This window comes from Phaethon aethereus (assembly GCF_964289735.1).
Source record: "Phaethon aethereus genome assembly, chromosome: 4".
Taxonomy (NCBI): domain Eukaryota; kingdom Metazoa; phylum Chordata; class Aves; order Phaethontiformes; family Phaethontidae; genus Phaethon; species Phaethon aethereus.
The window spans coordinates 59,434,578-59,455,109 of record NC_138578.1 but is presented as its reverse complement, the minus strand read 5'-3'; the positions used below and the strand labels follow the sequence as shown (position 1 = coordinate 59,455,109).

Sequence of the window (20,532 nt, the reverse complement as noted above, 5' to 3'; positions counted from 1 at the left end):
TTCCCCTTAGTCATCTTGTAGCCATCTTACTTACGTGTGGCTTTCACGTAAGGTGGACTGGTTTACTCCTTATTCGTTTTTTCCTCTTTGCTCAGCATTCTTTAATTAGTTAATATTTTTGGAGTACTGACGTATAGCTTTGAAACGATTAGACTAAGCAGTAAGAATGTTACCTTCTTCACTTTGCTGTCATAATGTCCTTTGCAGATGCAATGCCAAACTGTACTTACTGTATGTTTTTTGTTGCTATTTTATATGCTAAATTCATACCTGTTTTGTAGTGCAGGTCCTGCTTCTGCTCCTGAGCTTCTTCCTGGTTTTTTTGACCTAAAAATCCTAATTTTCTTCCAACATGTATGTGCTTCTAATCCAGAATTTTTTCATTAGTGTGCAATTCTTTCTTTTTAAATCATTAAAGAAGATACTAAGTAAGGCTGATTTTGATATATTAGGCCCAGTTAGACTTCCGTGTCTGTGGATCTAATGCACTTTTATCCTCCAGATGTTTTGGAGGTACATGTGATGGCAGAGCAAAACCAGCATCCTGTTGGCTAGCTACCTGGCAATCAACAGTGCGTTTAACTAAATTGATTGTAATACTGTTTTGTTGTCATGAAGTTACTCTCAGTTTGGAGTACGAGGTTAACTGGGGTTTGAGCTAACAAAATACAAGAACATGTTGTGATTCATAGACTGCTTTTACTTTTCTTTCCTTTGCTGCCATGTAAAGGTGTATGGAGAAAGAGGATAGACATGATCTCACCCTTTTTTGTTACATTCAGGTTTCTCACTGTAAGTTCATAGTGCTGATTGTGTTGCTACATACTTCTCTGCTATTTCTGCCTAAGTTCATGAGAATCCTCACAGAATATTCTGCAAGTCCTAGTATTATGAAGCAACAGGATATCAATGTCAGGAATGTTACATATTGTGACTTTCCTATTTTGACATAAGGATTTGTTGCTTGAAATGACAGGATGAAAGTTAGGAAATTGAATCCTATCAAAATAAATATTATTAATAAAGCAAGGTGTGTACAGTATTGTGGATTCTTTGTATGTTTTGCTCCCCAGTCAATCAGAACAGCTGTACAAAACCTACAAAATAGTAAAATAAACTTAAAATAATCCATTTAAAATCAACAATAAAATTGTTAGTATTGTTTTTTTCCTCTGAAAACTTAATGCCATAGTTTTTATCTAGCAGTAATGAAAACAGTGAGATGTGCCCAGTAGTTGTAGCATGTAGCATCTCTTTGCTTGACAGAGCATCTTGCATTGTATTCTACATTGTCAACAGGAACAAACTGCACCTTTTGGTTTTCTTTAAACTATACTTCAGAAAGTATTTCTTCAAGTTGCAGTGCCAAGATAGTAACCCCCACAAACCATTGCTCATTTCTGTCCCTACACTCGCCCCCGCCCCGCATTGTTTCAGCACATCTGTCTGTGGGACTGAATGGTAGAGTTGGGGAAATGATCAGGGGTCAAAATAACTTGGTACATTTTTATTTTACTTCTTTTTTTCCCTCCCAGGTCAGTTCTCCAGTGGTGTTTACTGGCAGAACTGAGAGATGGCATGAAGGGAGGGAAAAGAAGGGAGGATATAGTAGGAGTTCCATAAAACGTCTTCAAAGTATGATGTCACCTATATTAAAAAATACTTCTCTTTTTCAGGAAAACTTCATGGAAGTAATTAGAAACCAGGAATTTCTGTTATTGCCAGCCACTGAAATTGCAAAGCTTTTAGCAAGTGATGACATGAATATTCCTAATGAAGAAACTATACTGAATGCACTACTTACATGGGTTCGACATGATTTGGAACAGAGAAGGAAAGATCTCAGTAAACTCCTGGCTTACATTAGACTGCCTCTGCTTGCTCCACAAGTAAATTGTTCAATTCCTCTCTAGTTTATACCATGGTTACAGTGGATATAATGTCTACAGCATCGATATATTGATAGTGACAAATCATAAAGGCTTCAGGATTCTTAATGATTTGGGTTCTTATAGCTGCATATAAGGATTTAGCATGTTGTATAGGCATGATAGTTTGTATCTGTTTGTGAGCGGCAACATATTCTGGTCCTAACCTGAGACCAGTCAGGACATGAAAAGGGGGGAAGCTGCTAGCAAAAAATCGCTTCTGTTGCCTGGAAAAATGCTTATCAAGGATATGGTTGTCACTAGAAGGTGTGTCCTGTTTAAATTTCTTCTTTATGGAACTTGCAGAGTTTATTTGGATCATTACATTTCCTTCGTATAATCATAGCTATCCTTGAGATTTAGGAAATACAATTTGAATAAATTATTTGGAGTGATTTTTCTTCTGTGAAGTCTGAAGTCTACCCCATCTTTGCATACTTTTTGTTCTTCCCAGTCAATACTTTTTTTCCTTCTTGGACATTTACACACAATGTTGAGGAACACTTGAGCTCAGTTTCTTTAAATAGTTGTGAATTACAGTTTTCCTAGTCCTGTAGGAATGCTTGCTCTTGTTAGTGTCATGTGTGGAATTGTATTTGTTGTCTGATAGCACGCATGTAAACTAGGTTTGTTTTGGGCTTTTTTTAATTTTTTTTTTCCTTTCTTCTCTGTGCTAGCCTTCCTTGCTGGACCTTTGTTAGTAATATTTAACACTTACTATACAGTCAAAGGATTTTGCTTTACATTTTTCAGTCTGTTTAGTGAGAATTATCTCTATTAAATGAAGAAAATAGGATTTGTATGCGACCTGAATCATAAGTAGAATTCATTAACACAACAAAAACTGAGTTTGATTCATTCATAGTGATAAATCACATACACAACATTCTGTGTATTACCTTTAATCAGTTATCTTCTTGCTGGGTAGTAAGATTCTCTAGCAAGCATTTTAGTATTAATATTTCCATACTGATTATTATATATGCAATGGCAGGATTTTCTCAGTTGTGGCCTTGACTTCGTAATTCATTTTTTCTAGAAACATAATACAGTGTAAGCCAGTTGGTCTGGAGGAAATAATTCTTTTGTTGAGCATTTAATTAATTTGTAACTAAGCACTGCTGTATTCCTTTTACTTAATTGACCGCAATTTGAAACATCTTTAGAAAGTACAGAATTTATCCCAGAAGTATGTACTGAAATCAAATTATGTCCACTCAGTAACTGATGAGAGAAGTAGCAGAATGAAACACAAAAGCAATATCATGTTGCACTTATTATTTTATCTTTAATTTTTCATGTCTTCTCCAAATATATGCTTATATTTCCAATACGGTATTTTTCTGTTGTCTTTTTATTTATTACTTTCTTTAACAAATTAAAGTGTTACAGCTGTGATTTTTAATATGGCAGCAATTAGTGCATTGAGTAAATAGGTTTGAAGTGCCCCAAACAGTCTTAATGTTTTGAGAATCGTGTTTTGGTTCATGATCACATGACATCAGGCAATCTGACAGTAAACATAACATAATTAAAAGGCTTCCAATTTTATGGTTGAAGGGTTAAAGCTATTTGAAAGAAATGAAATTAGAAAATTGAACAACTTGCTGAAATCAATAACATTGCAAGTAGAGATGCAAAGAATATTAGATAGATTAATACACTTAAAAAAAAAAAAACTTTGGGAAATACTGTGAAACTAGCACTGGAAGCAAAAAATCGTAATGAATTGTCAGTTTTATTGGTTGTGTTTTTATGCATCTCTTTGTACATAGTATTCTGTCATCTATTTGGTTAATGCGGGCAGTGTCCTAAATATTTGTAAGTTTCCTTTTGCTCTTAAAAAGGCTAAAGATGAATATTTGTCAGCTTCTTCAGCTGTAAGGTGGCAAGCATTCCATCTCTGATAAATTAATGAAAAAAAAGATTAAGCAATTTCTGAGTTACAAGATGGTTCAGCTTCCTTTTAGACAGAAATTCTTAGTTTTTAAGTATCTACGCTACCTTTCTCTTCATCAGGTTTCAAATTATTATAATTTTATGCTAACACATAATTTGTAACTGCTCAGTTATAAATGCTTTCAGTACAAGGAGCTATGTAAATAATAAAACTCGGAAAAAATTTGCTTTCATTTAAGTAAGCCCGTTCCAAGTTCTTGAGTGAAGAATATTTATAGAAAATTGTAATACAGTAGGTTTAGTTTCAAGAGCCTGCAAGTTTTTTGGATTGCATTTCTTTTTAACTGAGATGAAGTTGCTTTCAGAGATTGAGACTGTGTGCTATGAGAAGACTTCTTTATAGGTGGGGGGCAGGGTTAGAAACTGGAGAAAATGCAGGTTGCATCTTGTTGTTGTAAAATTCATATATACAGACATGGCGTTGCTTTAAATATTAAATGCTGCTTGTCTATCAGAAGAATCTATTGGAGGTCTGAATTGGTCATATTGTGTATAAGTCTTAATATTCATGCATGCAACTATGACAATGTCTGATTTAGGACAGCAGTAATTCACTGATTTTTTTTTTAAAAAAAAAAAGTGCAATTCTATACCATTGCATGCTGATAGTTAAAAGACAGCTTTTAGTTTACTATTTCATAATCACAAAGTGTCCCTGTGAAGTGATACAAGTGGTAAGTGGTGCTTTGGGTCAAGAGAAGAAACAATAGGAAGTACTGAAAGTAAAGAATGAAAATCAAGTTCCCTCTTCTAATTTACATGAGAACATCTTAATTTGCTATTTTAAATAGAATCAGAACATTAGCCAATTAGAGAAATACTGCACAAAGTCAGGCTCAGTTTTCTGAAAAGTCGCTGGTGAAGGGCTTTGAAAGTTTGTTTTGTTTTGTTTTTATTCTCTCTGTATGTTAATTATGTTTTCTGTCATAGTTTGTGTTGATTTGCCTAATACAAAAATGTTCAGGCTTAGCAGTCTGTACTTATCTGTATGTCTTTGGGAACCATGGATGTCATACTTGCCACTTTGCAGTCATAAGGCAGCTTTAAGCCAGGACTATGCACATCATATTATGTGCAATTATTTCATAATGAGTCCCTTTAGTACTCCCAATTACTAATTCCACAGCAATTTTGTACCTGTTACTGGCTGGCTGTCAACAGCTCAACAGTACATTTCATTCTGGTTTGTGGACTTGTATTTCTAATATTCACAAAGTGTTTTGATTTTGCAATGGCAGTTGAGAGGCATTTGCCTCTCTCTCATTGTTATGACAACTGTCCAAGTCCCAGTGGGGCACTTCACTTGCTTTTTTTCTGTGTTGACGCTCAGAAAAAATGCCAGTTGTCTAGACTTCTAATAATTACAGCTGGGACACTCAACCTACTAATATATTTTTCCTGCAGTCTGACAAACATGGAGTACAAAAGACTCCAGAATCTTTAAACTAACTTTTGTTAGTAGTCTTTATTTAACTTGAATTTTATTTAAGTCAGATTTAAAATTTAACACTTGTCAAATTTGCTTGCATCCTTGATCTTAAAATTTTTAGCACAGGCTTGTATTAACTGATATACTGTGATCCGAGTCACCGACAGAGTGAGGAATAGAATATGTATTAAAATATCCAGTCTGTGGCTGAAGCAGTTTTACAGACCCCTGGATTGGGTGTATTCAGGAGTAAGAGTGCGAGGTTAAACTGACTTACATACCCAGAGCCTGATTCCATTTCCTTGAACATACCTGTAGTGGCACAGGAACACAAGGAGATTTTGTTTTCTTCCTTTGGACCATTCAGCTTAAATTATCCATTAAGATTAGATGGCCTTTCTTTTTTTGTTTGTTTTTATGTACTTATGGCTTAGCTTAAAATGTGAATGTTTCTTTCTTAGAAGGTTATATTTGGTCAGGCATTGGAACAGGCTGCCCAGGGAGGTGGTGGAGTCGCCATCTCTGGAAGTGTTCAAAAAATGTGTGGATGTGGCGCTTCAGGACATGGTTTAGGGGACATGGTGGTGCTGGATTAATGGTTGGACTTGATGATCTTAAAGGTCCTTTCCAACCTAGTGATTCTGTGATTCTGATTTACCCTGGTCTTGTTTTATATGACTATTTTGAAAACACATAGATTTTAAATCAGGCAGTGGAAGTCTTTGGATAAAATGTTTTCTTGTAATCTTTTTATTCTTTATGTGGTTTATAGCAATACAGCTTGTTTAATTTTCTTTTTCACAGTTTCTGGCAGATATGGAAAATAATGCACTCTTTAGGGATGACATTGAATGTCAAAAACTCATTATGGAAGCAATGAAGTACCATCTGTTGCCAGAGAGACGACCTATGTTGCAAAGTCCTCGCACCAAACCTAGAAAATCTACAGTGGGCGTGTTGTTTGCGGTTGGAGGAATGGATGCAACAAAAGGTATTGGATTGTATAATGATTAGTTGATGAGCTGGTTTGATTCTTTTTTTAAAAAGAGTGCTTCATAGATCTTTTTACAACATGTTAATTCTAAAATTCAAAGATTCTGCAGTATAGACCATGAAACGTCTTAAATGTACACTGTTTATTAGGTTAAAAAAAGCTATGTAGCTTTTATAATACTATAAATATTCTGGAAGCTAGAGTTATGATTGATTTGAAATTATCAAGGGACTATCTGATTTCTGAGTAGTGAAATGTTGAATTGAGTGAAAACTAATCTTTATTTACTTGAGTGGGAAGTAATTTGGAAAACGAAGAAAATGATAGAAAGGGCACAAAGGTGACTTGCACATGCATTTAAAAAAAAAAACCAAACAAAAAAAAAAAACCCCACCAACCCAAAAATACACTTTTTTACTAATTGTTGAATGGTTCTGTCAGAGCTACTTGGATTTTCTTTTTTATAGACACTTCCATACTGTTTAATGGTAGTTAAAAGGAATCTGGCAAGTTAGAAAAGTTACAGCAGAGAAAGTGTTTTTTTTCATGTGTTTTAAAGTTAGCACTTCTAGTACTTCATGTCACATAGCTTCAGATTTCTTTTCTAATATTACAAAACAATTGATTTCAGTACATAATTGGATTTCACAAGGATTGTTTTATATTCCTAACGTTTGTATTTCTAAGGGCTTGATTCTGCAAAGCAGTTAGAAATCTTGCTTTTTGTCTTGAAAAGCACTGAGAAAGTCCACCTTCATAATGGTGCAATTAATTCCTGAGGAAGTCAAAAAAGACTATTTGTATACCTAGAATTAAGAAGATGCTGCAAGAGGTCATGCTATCTTGTGGGATCAGCATATTGCTGAAATAAAAACTATGCTAATAGTTCTGACTTTTTTTTATAACTTGCATACGTTGTCGTTCAGGCGCTACAAGCATTGAAAAGTATGAACTTCGTACCAACATGTGGACTCCTGTTGCAAACATGAATGGACGAAGATTACAGTTTGGAGTTGCAGTCTTAGATGATAAATTGTATGTTGTTGGTGGCAGAGATGGACTGAAAACATTGAATACTGTGGAGTGCTACAACCCTAGGACAAAAACTTGGAGTGTAATGCCACCTATGTCCACTCATCGTCATGGTCTTGGTACGTAGAGTTCTGTAAAAGTTGAATGCTTATTTTTAAAGGTTATCTGTTTCAGGATTGGTCAAAAAAACGTTCAGAAATTACGTTTAGGGGTGTGGAAACTTTGTTTTAATGCTAACTGCTCATTGAATGGCTTATCTCCTTCAGATTATATCCAGCATTGGCTACCAAAAGGAAATCTATTTTATTTGTTTTTAAATATTTTGTGGTGCACACTGGACTGTCACTAGGAAAATTTGTTCTTTTTTCCCCTTATCCAGAAGCGATTGTTTCTCATATCTGTTTTTTTAGGAGTAGCTGTATTGGAAGGTCCCATGTATGCTGTAGGAGGACATGATGGCTGGAGCTACCTGAATACAGTAGAAAGATGGGATCCACAGGCTCGTCAGTGGAACTTTGTAGCTAGTATGTCAACTCCAAGGAGCACTGTTGGTGTAGCAATATTAAATGGAAAGTATGTGAAGGCAACTTCCATTTTCTGTCTCGTTATTTTAATGTAATTACAGAACCATCCTAAATGACTATTAATAATTTCTCTTGACAGATACTTGTTGATAGAATTAAGAACAAAGTTTCTTCATTCACAGAAAAGTTACTGTATTGGGTCTAGCAAGCTTCCCCACAGCATCCCAGTGGCCCTCAGTATCACTTATGAGACACCATCTCTACGAGCTAATAAGTAGTTACTGTCTCCTTAACACAGAAAGGAGCAAATGATTCTTTTTCATTGATTTGCTCTTACTATGACAGTTTGAACAATCAACTTCCAAAATTACTGTGAAGTCATGGAGGAGTACTCATGTTATATTGCATTAACTCAGAACAGTAAGCTCTGGCAGAACAAAATCTAATCTGGAGTGGTATCTGAAATTTCTAAAGCTGTTTTTCAGTGAAAATATGCCTAATTCCTAATACAAAGCATATTCAGACGACTAGGTCATTGTATGTTGCAGTGACAGGAAATGGCTGGAAGTGACTTCAAGGAGTTCCCTAATCCACTCAGCTACCCCAAAGCTGAATCAATTACATCTGAAACACTCATAGCCAGCGTGATCTTGTTTGTAACCTGCAGTGGTAAAGTTTCTGTAACTTCCCTAAGCAATCTGCTTAACTATTAATACCTCTGTCGTGTAAAGTCTTAAGTACTGTTTGCTGATTTATATTATTACTGTTTGTACTATCCAAAGTGAACATGGAAAATGCATCTTTTCTTTCCTATTTGCAACAGCCTTTTGTATTTAAAGACACATGTCCCCTCAGTATTCTGTCGTCAGGACTGAATAACTCCAGGTCCTTCAGTCTTTATTTGTAGGCCATGATTCCTAGACTTTTGAGTGATTTGTATTGTTTTCATTTGGACTAAGTGTAATTGTTCTGTAGCATCCCAAAATACAAGTGGTACTTGAATCAAGCTATTACAAAAGTAAAGATCAGTTGGAATCACAGAATTGTAGAATAATTTGGATAGGAAGGGACCTTTGGAGTCATCTGATCCAACACCAACTCCAACCTTAAAGTTGGATCTAGTTTCAAAGTTAACTGAGGTAGTTCAGATCATATCTGAGTTTTTAGTATGTCCAAGGATGGAGAGTCAGCAGCCTCTCTGGGCAGCCTGTTCCAATGTTTCAGTACCCGTTGTACTGAACACTTTTCTTATAATATCCAGTCGAAATATCTCAAATTTGAACTTGTCTCTTGTTCTTCCTCCTTCACTGCATACCTCTGATCTGTCTTCTATACCTCCCATTAGGTGGTTGAAGACAGCAGTAAGATGCCTCCTTAGCTGTCTCAAGAATTCTTAAGACTGCACAAAGGCAGCTCTCAGCCTTTCCTCCTTTGTCATATGTTCAAGCTCCCTCATCATCTTAGTGACCATCAACTGGGATTGCTCCAATATGCCAAAATTTTTCTTGTGTGGAGAGCCCAAAGTTGGACACAGTATCAAGAAGCAGTCTTATATATACTAAATAAAGGGGATCAGCTGTCATTACTTCAAGGCCATACTGCTGACTTGTCTGCCAGGACTTCTGAGTCTGTTTTTGCTAAGCTGCCTCCTCTCCTGTCAGCTCCCAGCCTGTACTATTGCATGGGAATATGCCATTCCAGGTACTGGACTTTGCATTTGCCTTTGAGCTTCATGAGACTACAGTCAGCCAGCCCATTTTTCCAGCCTGTCTAGGACTCTCTGAATAGTAACCAAGCCCTCCAGCATATCAGCAACTCCCCTTAATTCGGTATTATCAGTAAAATTGCTAAGGCTCATTTCCATTACATCTTTCAGGTAATTCATTAAGACATTGAACAGTATCAGCCACAGTATCAGCCTGGGAGGAACACCACTAGTAACCAGCTGCCAGCTGGACTTGATACTGCTGATCACAGATCTTTGAGCCCAGTAGTCCTTGCAGTTTTCCACCAGCCTTGTAGCGGTGTCATAGTTTAGCCCCAGCCAGCAACTAAGCACCACGCAGCCACTTGCTCACTCCCCCCGCCGTAGGTGGGCTGGGGCAGAGAATCGGAAAAAAAACCTCATGGGTTGAGACAAAAACAGTTTTTAATAGGACAGCAAAGAAATAGGAAATAATAATGGTAATATTACTGATAAAGGAATATACAAAAACAAGTGATGCACAATGCAGCAATTGCTCACCAGCTGGTGATTGACAGCCCATCCCCAAGCAGCGATTCCCACCCTCTGGGCAACTCCAGTTTTTTATATTGAACATGACATTACCTGGTAGGGAATATCCCTTTGGCCGGTCTGGGTCAGCTGTCCTGGCCGTGTCCCCTCCCAGCTTCCTGTGCCCCTCCTGGCTGGCAGAGTGTGGGGAGCTGAAAAGTCCTTGACTCAGTATAAGCACTACAACTACTTAGCAACACCTAAAAACATCAGTGTGTTATCAACATTATTCTCATACTAAATCCAAAACACAGCACTATACCAGCTGTTAGGAAGAAAATTAACTCCATCCCAGCTGAAACCAGGACAAGTCTGCTTATCCAAACCATGTTTTGCCAGGGTGGCTACAGGACTACAACAGTAGACAAAGCTAACCTGATTTGCTGAGTAGTATCATGGTTGTGGCAGAATATTTACATTCTCTTGACCACAGATTCTCACTTCCTGCTTATGTACTGTCTGATGCATTTCCCTTGACCTGTTTGAATATTATAAGGTAGCAAAAAACTTTTCACACTTTTTGGGGGGGGGGGGGGGGAGGTTAGTCTCCTGCTAAACTGGTGCAGCTAAAGTGTACCTACAAAGGGTCCTGTGAGATCTGGAACAAGTCCAGCAATGAGTGGAAGTGCTCAGTGGGTGCAGGAAGGAGGGAAGAACTTGAACACCAGCAAGCCTTGGGCTGCCATCTGCCAGTCTCAGATGCCTAAGTTAGGTCTGAAGCTTGCTATATATTCAGCAGAGGGTCACAGGTGTGGTGAGAAGCACCAGAATTAGAGCCTCAGATTTCTCTTATTATTACAGAACATTCCCTAGACTCTTAATGTAGACAGCAACACTAGATGCCTATAGCTAAAAAACTTACAAGCGCATGCAGCATTGCAGCTGAGGGAGCAGTAATTTCTCCACTTTCTAGTAATATCTATCTGTAACTTGATATATTTCAGATGTATTGCTCAAAACTTTCATATAGAGAAACTAATACATCTTTGTCCATGTCCAAAATGTGAAATCACTGCATAAGTGATCAAAACTGTATGAAATTGGGGGGGGGGGGTAATATGGGAGGCTTCATTTAAATGCTATGTTGCGTAGAGTTGATTTTTAGTCATGAACTTTGTGGAACTGCAATAGGATTTTTCAATATTCTTCAGTACATTCCTTAACATAAACAAGTTGTGTTATTAAACATGGGAACTTCCATGGAAATGTATTTTTCTAAAAGGGTATTAATATTATTACTGAGAACTACTAGGTCAACCATATCTACAAGATGCTTGTAATTAAGTTTGTTGGTCAGTATATTTAAAAAAACAAACAAGGGTGTTTCCCAAGCTGAGGACATCTTGAATAGTGCTTCACAGTAACCGTTGTAAATTGTTCACACACTCATTATATACAGTATCTAATGCTTACTAGATTATTTAACCATACTATAATGTTCCTTAGGCTATGAAAGGATTTCATTAATGATATTTCAGGTGATCCCTCAAATTGGACTTACTTCTGATGCGTTGCTTCCTTTTTAGAATGGCTTCTGAGTTCCTACCTTTCCAAATAACAGTGCTGGGCGTTTCTGCTTCTAAGCACAGATTGCTCATAAACTCTGTGCGTAAACTCTTTATCAAGTTTGATTATTTGATGAGTTTTAAAGGTTCATCAGTGATGAAGTGCTCCTAAAGCCAATCTTTTCCTTCTAGCCTTTCCAGAAAGTTTGGAATCCTTTGTTAATACCAAATGCTAGAACCCTTTTTGTTAGAGCTGAGCAAGCTAGGCCACCTAGTGGGTGTGAGGGACTTCATGTAGCGCTGGCATTCATAAACTAAAGCCCGAGTCCAGAAAGATACTTAAATGCCGAAGATGAGGCAGAGCAGGGTTGTTGCATGCACAGATCCACTACTGAATTTTTCCCCTCTGACCCTGCTAGAAATGGGCCTTTGTCTGTCAGGTCATATAAGTAATTCTGAAAATGTTAGCGATATGCATAGGTTAGAACATAAACGCTGTGTTACAGATATCAATCTTCCGTAAATGATTGTTGTTATGCTTTGAGCATGACAGTAGGAAAAGATTGGAGCAAAATCTTACCTGAGTTTTTGCAACAGAACATTCTATTGAAAGTTTAAAGTCTCCTTCTAAACTTCCCTTTTTAACAAACTTGAAAGTCCTTCATACATCACTGGAAACTTTGTCTTATTCAGACAATATTTATTTACTTTTTTTTTTTTTTACTTTGTAGGCTTTATGCAGTTGGTGGACGAGATGGAAGTTCTTGTCTTAAGTCAGTAGAATGTTTTGATCCTCATACAAACAAATGGACCCTCTGTGCTCAGATGTCAAAAAGAAGAGGTGGTGTAGGTGTAACCACCTGGAATGGGTTCTTGTATGCAATAGGTGGTCACGATGCCCCAGCATCAAACTTAACATCCAGGCTGTCAGACTGCGTAGAAAGGTAATATCCTGATGAAGGTAATATCCTGCTAGTAACTCTAATACTGCTAGTCTATAGAGTGATTTATGGAAAGAGCTATAAGTAGAAACCCAATAAAATAGCTGTGTTATTTCTAGCATGAGCAGAGGAAACCTATGTATAAAAACATACTGTGTAGTCATAATATGATTCAAAATGTTGCCAAGACATATTATTTAAAGTGAATTCTCCCTAATGCACTTCATCTAGAAAATTTTTTTTTCTGACAATCTCATTGAGTTAATTATGATTGATTACTGAGAACAACTTGGGATTGAATGCTTTTTAAAATGGAGCAGAACTTCTTTCACAGGAGAAGTCTGTATCAGTTCATATTATAACTTTAAAAGGAGTTAACAGTCAGGGTTTGTGGATCCTTAAATACCCTATTCTTTCTTGTATCCCGATACAAGAATGGAATGACACTGGGAAACTGGCATGTAATTCAGTCATTCCAAATTTGGTATGACTTTTACATAAAGTTATTAATGAATGACTGTGTTACAAATTGCAGAAGCATAAAATAATCCATAAAGATCCATAAAATAATTAAAAATTACAATAAATCAGTAAATACTTCATAATGCTTCACTGCAATAAGTCTTCTCTGGCATTTCAAGTATTTCTGAATACGCTTTAATTCTCTTCTTACCACCACCACCCCCAATTGTAAGACTTCAGTTCTTTCCTGTTACCTCCCAACACTTACAGTGATTCTTCATCACCCTTCTCCTTTTATTGAATTTCTTTATGCTGGGACGTGTGATTTGCCCTCTACTAAAAAAAAAAGAAAAAAAAACGCAAAAAAACCCCACGAACACTCCTTCCAAAAAAACCTCACCGCAAAACAGAGCTGTAGTTTTCAAACTTCTGGTGTCCTAATAGACACCAAAATACATAGTGTGGCCCATACCACTTACCATACAGAAGTTGCACTAAAAAGACCCCGGAAAGGTTTGCAGATAGAAAGATACATCTTGGCAAATACCAAATTTTTTAGAGGAATACAGATAATTAGAAGGTTGAGAGAAAGCAATAGGTCCATATGTTTTTCTGTGTCAATATTCTCTGAAACAAAGTTACAGAACACATGACTTTATTAAATAGGAATAATTCTGTAATGCATTTTGCCCTCGCTGTCTTAAGTGAGATGAAACTGAGGACCATCAACTTCATGGAAATAGTTCCTTTAAAAAAATACATTTCATAAAACCACACTAAGCTTCTGAGTATTTGTTTACTACTATGTTTTGCAATAAAAGTCACTTTTCCCAGATGAATAAATTGGTTTATAAATTAATTATAAAACAACTTAAATTGAAAAGTAAATTCTATATGTAGGTCACTAATCACCCTCTTTCACTACATTATACTACCATTTGCAGCATGTGCTTCAGGCAGTATTTTCATGTTATGATTATGTTTGCATGCATTTCTGTAGTACTTTAATTAGAGAACTGCAGATAAAATCATTAGAGCTCATTATAGCTATGCTTTTCAAACAGATCAAGACTAGTATCTTCCAAACTTGCTTTTAGCAAGTGTGATCTTAGAATGGCCTCTCAGCCAAATACATACTTTCTTTGTATAGTTCTTTAGAGCCCTTCAGAGCTCTGTGATTACATCAATTCTGCTGTAAGCATCTGCTATCTTAACATTGTCTCTTTCAGTCAGGTTAAAGTATGTTCCTTGGCATAAGAATAGCATGAACTCTCCTATGTAGTTCTCAGTTTGACTTTTAAAGAATATTGATATTATTCTAGAATCACATTTAATGTTTTTCATTACACCATCTGTCTTTTACTGTGCTAATGATGTTTACTTCTGATGATACAGAGCTATGATTAAAGTGCTGTAAATTGTCTAAAGGGTTTTGCATTTGCCCCAGAACCTTCTCAAACTGTTTTTGGATGGTTTTGGGGTTTTCTTTAAATGGTAATCTTTCATGGCAAGTTACTCTCTTTAGTACCATACAGCTCTGTTTTGAGAGCCTGTGCCTTGACATGTAGTCATAAATTAGAGCAAGCACTTGCTCTACTGCAGTATAGCAGCAGAACTGTTTCTGGAGTGGTACGCTTAGACATACAGTAAGAAACGCAGTAAGAGCAGCTGTATGTATGTGTATGTATTATTATATGGAAAGCAGCACAAAGTAGATACGTAGCTAGTACTGACTGTGTTACCAGACAACTAAAGAAACATTTTCAAAGAGAGTATTTTGGGGGAAAAAGTCCTTTGAAATTAACACCCAAATCTGTGCTGTCCTAATAATACCTGTTTTCTATTACATTGAGAGTGTCAATTCCAGTACGTTTTTTCAATTGAATTGTGGCAACAGCTTTAGAGCATAACACAAATTATCTTTTAGGTATGATCCAAAAACAGATATGTGGACTGCTGTGGCCTCTATGAGCATTAGCAGAGATGCAGTGGGAGTATGTCTTCTTGGTGACAAGTTGTATGCTGTTGGAGGATATGATGGTCAAACATACCTTAATACAGTAGAGTCTTATGATCCCCAGACAAATGAATGGACACAGGTATAGTTTCTGATCAGATCATACACTACTATTTATCTTGTTATTTCAAGTGTGCCACTTTTTACAAGGAGAATTCACATACTCCCTCTCTAAGAAGCACTTTCTTACTAGTCTGTTTTAAGTATATCTTTTTTTTTTTTTTTGGCTAAAATCTCAGGGTGAGTTATCTTGAATAGACAGGTGTTAACTTCTAATAAACTGCCCTTCTTTCTTTGCCAAGGGTATAGCTATTTTCTTTGACAATTTCAAGTACTGTTAATAAATCTATTGACATGTTCCCCAAACTGTCATAAAGGGTTCTGTTTACATGACTTCCTATTCTGAAAGCTAAATGATAAATGTAGATTAGTTTTAGCTCCAGTGTGTCTCTCAGCAAGTTTATCAATTTCTTCAAGGTTTTGGTCTTCTTTTCATAAATAATCCTTTTTTGATGTGAATGCTATGCGACTTTCAGGAAGCCTTTTCCCATTTATCTTCACCCAGCTTAAAAAAAAAAAAAATCTTCAATTCATGATCAGAAAACATTACTGTCAATTCAAAGCTTGGTTACTTTTACTTTTTTCTAGCTCCGGGAATGTGCCTCTCTGTGGGAAGAGCACAGACAAGGACATCCTGGGCAGGGTGTCCTTTGGTATCGACTGCCATTTGAGATACCCTAACGGGTCTACATCCACAGAAGGCTGACAGATATAGCACAGAATCTATGGGAGACCAAGGCCGTTCTGGTGACCAGTTGCAGGCCAGGATGAATGTCCAAAGTCATCTAGAATAGCATTAGACACCAATATTTAGGCAGCTGAATTCTGACCTCCTGCATATGCTATCCCAGTAATAGCCCTAAGTAGCTAATTCAAAAAGAGAACTGAACTGCTCTCTTTCTAACACAGAAAACTGAGCTGTCCATTTCCCCCACTTAATACTGCTGCAAGATCTTAAAACGTAAGTCATATCGGAGGCTCATTAGAGCTTGGTGCCTTCAGTGGCAGTACTGGTAATGATAACCCACGGCATTATTTTTCCTGCGAAAGAAAAAAAAAAAAACAGTGTACCAGAGGAGAGAAACAGTGCTTCTCACAGTTGCATCTAAATGAACCTCACGTGATGTCTAGGTGGTGACTATCTGTACATATCTTTGTATCCTTAGCCTTGACCCTCTATATCTTACTGAAGCCTGTGATCCCAGTTTATAGGACAGTTTTGAACCCTTCCTAGAGGGATTTGGAAGTGTCTGTGTACCTGCCTTCTCTCTTGTTATGTCAGCAGTCTGCCACCACTTCATCCACACACAACTCAAAAGAGGGTATTGGAATCTTCCCAACTGAAGTTTGTCAGAGCCACAGACAGGTCAAGAGAAGTCTGTTGTTCCTGGAAAGAAATAAAAAAGAAATAGGGGAGTTGGCATAAACACCCTTTTTGGTATTCAGGATAATCTCTGTGGCACTCGGTGTGCTATTCACACACACTCCAATAATAGGAAGTTTAAAAGAGAAAGCTAAAGGTGCGTGTTAGAAACTTACCTTCTCTTTTCAAGACTAACAGAATCTCAGAAGAAAAGGATCTTGCCAGAAGTAGCTTCTGTTTACAAAAAAAGAATAGAGACTGGTAAATGACTCTGATTTCAAGAACTCTTAACAGGATTTTATCAAATGTTCAAGTAAAAAGGAGAGGTTGCGCCTGTCATGTTTGGCATTTTTGTTTGAGAGAAAAATGCATCCTTTTGCCAACCATTACCGAGTTGTCAGACTGTCTAGCTCAGGTGTCCAGTTTGTGCTGTAACAAAGAATTCTTTTTCCTGTAATACCAAGGCATTGACATTATGAGTAAGAATTGTTTCATACTCTTGGGGTTTGCTATTGTTTCCAAATGCTTCAAGCTAATAAAATATCTTCACCTTTTCTGTGGGTTTTCATCCAAGTTTTGGACCAATTTGCTATGTTTTTTTAAGTCATGTTAACAGAGTGTGGGTGATATTGCCACTCTGCTGCAGCTGTACAGCTATTATTAGAAGCATTAACTAAACACTGTCAGTTTTAGGGGGGAAAAAAAATACTTAAAGCTGATTGTATTTATCTCATAAATTTTTATGTATTTGTTTTTGCTTACAGGTTGCACCATTGTGCTTAGGAAGAGCTGGAGCATGTGTTGTGACTGTAAAACTGTAAAATCTTTCCTTTATGAAGGTGACATTCTCCTCCATAGACTCAGACAGTTTCTTTTTTCCTCAAGCAAACTACCAGTGCACCAATAAACACAAGGTGCAGGATATCTACCATGGCAAAGTGTTTGGTCTCAAGCTAACATGTACATGTTGTTCTTACGGACCAATATTAAGCACTTTTAAAAAAATCATCTTTGTTACCGATATGTTACAAGAATTCTATTTGTAAGGAAATCAGCCGCAACCAGCCAGTTGCCAGCAGATGAATTCTGTTTAGGAAGTGCTGAGAAATGAGTAAACTCGTGAGCGAACTTACTATAATAATCAAATATAACAGATCCAGGACCTTGAGCCCCCAAACATGCAGAGGAACGATGCTATAAATGGATATACTTCCACTGATATCATTGAGTCTATCTGTGGGTGAAAAAAGTTACAGGATTGGACCCCATATATTTAATTTGCCTATAATAAACATGTTTGGCTATAGGTATCTGAGGTATTACAATGCAGGCTGACAAACCAATGCAAAACCATTGTAAATGGCAGGCATAATGCCTGCCTTGGAAATGAAGTTGTGTATTTGGTGAATATTTGCACTTTTATCATCATTCCTAGTTTAGTGAACTTTTTATTTAACCAAAGCCTTATTTTAAATATTGTCTTATTATGCTAACAGAAATCTGCTATTTAATAATTTCTGCTGGAGATTTTTGACATCCAGTGTACTTTTTGGATTTTCAAAGTTTTTATGTGAGATGCAGAATATTGTACTTTTTTCTCTACTTTGGTTCTTATATTTCCTTTGCTATTTTTAAGGAAAAATCTCTAAGCATGAGCTATTGGAAGAATTCTAAAGTGTGATTAAAAGTTAACCAATTTAAGTTTAATGTTTGCATTTTGGAATTTTTGAAGCATTCCATTACACCTAGACTTAATTACATTTTTACATGAGGCTTTGCACTAATTTGAAAAGTATAATTTTATAAGATGAAGTGAAACAATTGTCTGTCTGTCCAGTAAGGTTACTTCCAGATGTAAAGGGCCCAATCCTGCAAGATGCCTAACTGTCACCATTTAAGCATGTTCAGCATCTTACAGGAAGACTTACGTGTGCCTCGCAGGATTATATCAAATCAGTTACCTTATTTAACAGTTATCTAATTTTTTCAGATATTTTCTAATTTGCCTTTCTTGAGCCCTATGCTGTTACACAGAATTGCTTTGAACGGTCTGAATGTTCTTGGAAAGTCTTCTTGTATTTGCTTTTCTGTGCCTTGTTCCTTATGTTTTCAAAACAGTAGTTCATGCGTGTGTGTTTGTAAAGGAAAATGGGAAGATGTGAGCTCACTGAATGTTTTTCAAAAGTTCGAAGCACCTGAGACCCAAAGTCTTTGTACATTTGTAATTTTAAATGTGTTAACGCTCTCGGTGAACTATTTATTGTTTTAAAAGAAATTACTAAGCAGTGAAACTTTGTGACGAGACCTGCACTGTTTGCAATTGAATACAGCTAAACTTTAAACGCAGTGTTGTTGGCTTGCCTTTTTTCTCTAGCTTACAGTCCCTTCTGTGTACCCGTATCCGCGACTTAAGAAATGTTATTTTTACTGCTCCTCTCGCTGGACTTCTGCTTTTAGAAGAACTCGCTGTGCCTTCTAAGACTGCGGCGCGCGCCTTCCCGCGCACCCCGGCCCTACGCCGCCGGCGGAAGGAGGGGTCTGTTGCGGCCTGGTACCTCGGGCGCGCCTCCCCATTGGACGGGGGCTGGGGCCCCGCCCCCAGCGGTGGTGCCTCTGCCTTTCCTCTGCCTTCTCCGTCTCCGGGGTGACAGCGACGCCGTGGGCGGGCGGGGTCTGACTCGCTGAAAGGCCGGGAAGGGGGGGCAGCGCATGCGCGGGGAGGTGCTGCGCAGCGAGTGGTGGGCGCGATGAAGGTGAGTCTTTTCGGCCGCCGTACGCGCGGGCGGGCTGGGCTGTGGCTCCCGCTCTACGCTGCACGATCCAGACGGGGGCATCGAGCGGGGCCCGCCACGGGCGAGCGGTGCTTGCGGCCTGGGGAGGGGGACGCGGCGGGAACCGCCCGTCGTGCCGGCCTCCAGCAAGAGAAGGGCGGGCGCCGCGGACAGGGCTGCCTCAGGGGAGGCAAGGCCGCTCCCGCCGCCCGCCCTGCCCCAGACTCCCGGGAGCGGGCCGCGGGAGGCTCAGGCTCCAGCCGGGCTGGGGCTTCCCGCCACAGTTGGCTGAGCCGGCGCGGCGCCCGAAGCCGTTACCGCCGGACTTGGGGTCTCCGCCCTCCTCGGCCGTCTCCCGCCGCCGTGTGGCTGTGCCGTGGTGCTGGCCCTGGCAGCGGAGAGGGCTGCCAGAAGCCCTCTTCGGGCAACGGTTAAATGGTTGGGCCAAAAGGAGGAGTTCCTGCTCGGGCCCCCTTAGGAGGTTTTAGTTTATGCGTTACTGTACAGTGAGAGCTTGCCAGCACCCCCATAATGATTTTCTTTATCATTCGCTTATTACAGATTTCATTAAAAATTTTTTTCAAAATCAAACACGATTGTCAGATGTTCTTTGTGCTTGTGGCATGTGGTGCCCATAATTTTACACTTTTTGTGTGTAAAATGCAAATTCAATGTGAAGAACGTGTCAGTTTATGTTCACCCGAAAGAAGGGATGGGGGACCTTTGGCAAAGACTTGAGCCTGCCAGGCATTTGGTAGGCACCAGGTGTTGATGTTTATCTGATGATGTGGGAGGGGGGAAAAGTCGTGATTAGTGTGCTGTGAAACAGTTGTGGGCTTTATCCTACACTCAAGTTACAGAAAAAGCTGTGCAGTTAGTGTGCAAGGAAAAGGAATTTCAGAAACTTCCTTAGTCAGAATCTTTTCATGGTTGATTAGCTTTGAGGTCTCAAATTTTAAGACCCAACAATTCAGCGAGGACAACGTAGTTAGGTATTTTTAAAAGAGTAGATGTTGAGCTTTCTGGTCCCAGACTTTTCCATGGATTTTAGAGAACTTAAACATTCTGGTCTTTGGACATGAAAGGGAGAGTTTTATCCAATATTGTTATTCCAGTAACTCTGTAAGAGAACAAATAATAGTTGTCATAGTCACAGTAGTTCTCAATGGAGACACCCGGCACCAGAAACTTGAATTTTTCTAGCACAAATCAAAACATTTTTCTGTGGAATTTTGGTACTTTGGTGCATTAGAATCACCCAGAAGTTGTGTT

The 20,532-nt window shown here is 38.2% G+C and overlaps 1 protein-coding gene across 3 annotated transcripts in view; it reads left to right on the top strand.

The window, feature by feature from the left end:
• The window catches only part of KLHL5 (kelch like family member 5), a gene marked incomplete at both ends in the record, with an annotated part of 43,087 nt that extends 25,777 nt beyond the window's left edge, over window positions 1-17,310 (top strand). For all 3 annotated transcript variants that reach the window (XM_081998779.1, XM_081998778.1, XM_081998777.1), the window contains 7 exons: window positions 1,677-1,889; window positions 6,121-6,307; window positions 7,237-7,461; window positions 7,753-7,915; window positions 12,378-12,590; window positions 14,977-15,148; window positions 17,254-17,310. In XM_081998779.1, coding sequence (XP_081854905.1) covers window positions 1,677-1,889; window positions 6,121-6,307; window positions 7,237-7,461; window positions 7,753-7,915; window positions 12,378-12,590; window positions 14,977-15,148; window positions 17,254-17,310 — 1,230 coding nt within the window. The remainder of the gene's footprint in view (window positions 1-1,676; window positions 1,890-6,120; window positions 6,308-7,236; window positions 7,462-7,752; window positions 7,916-12,377; window positions 12,591-14,976; window positions 15,149-17,253) is intronic.
• Window positions 17,311-20,532: the final 3,222 nt, after the last annotated feature.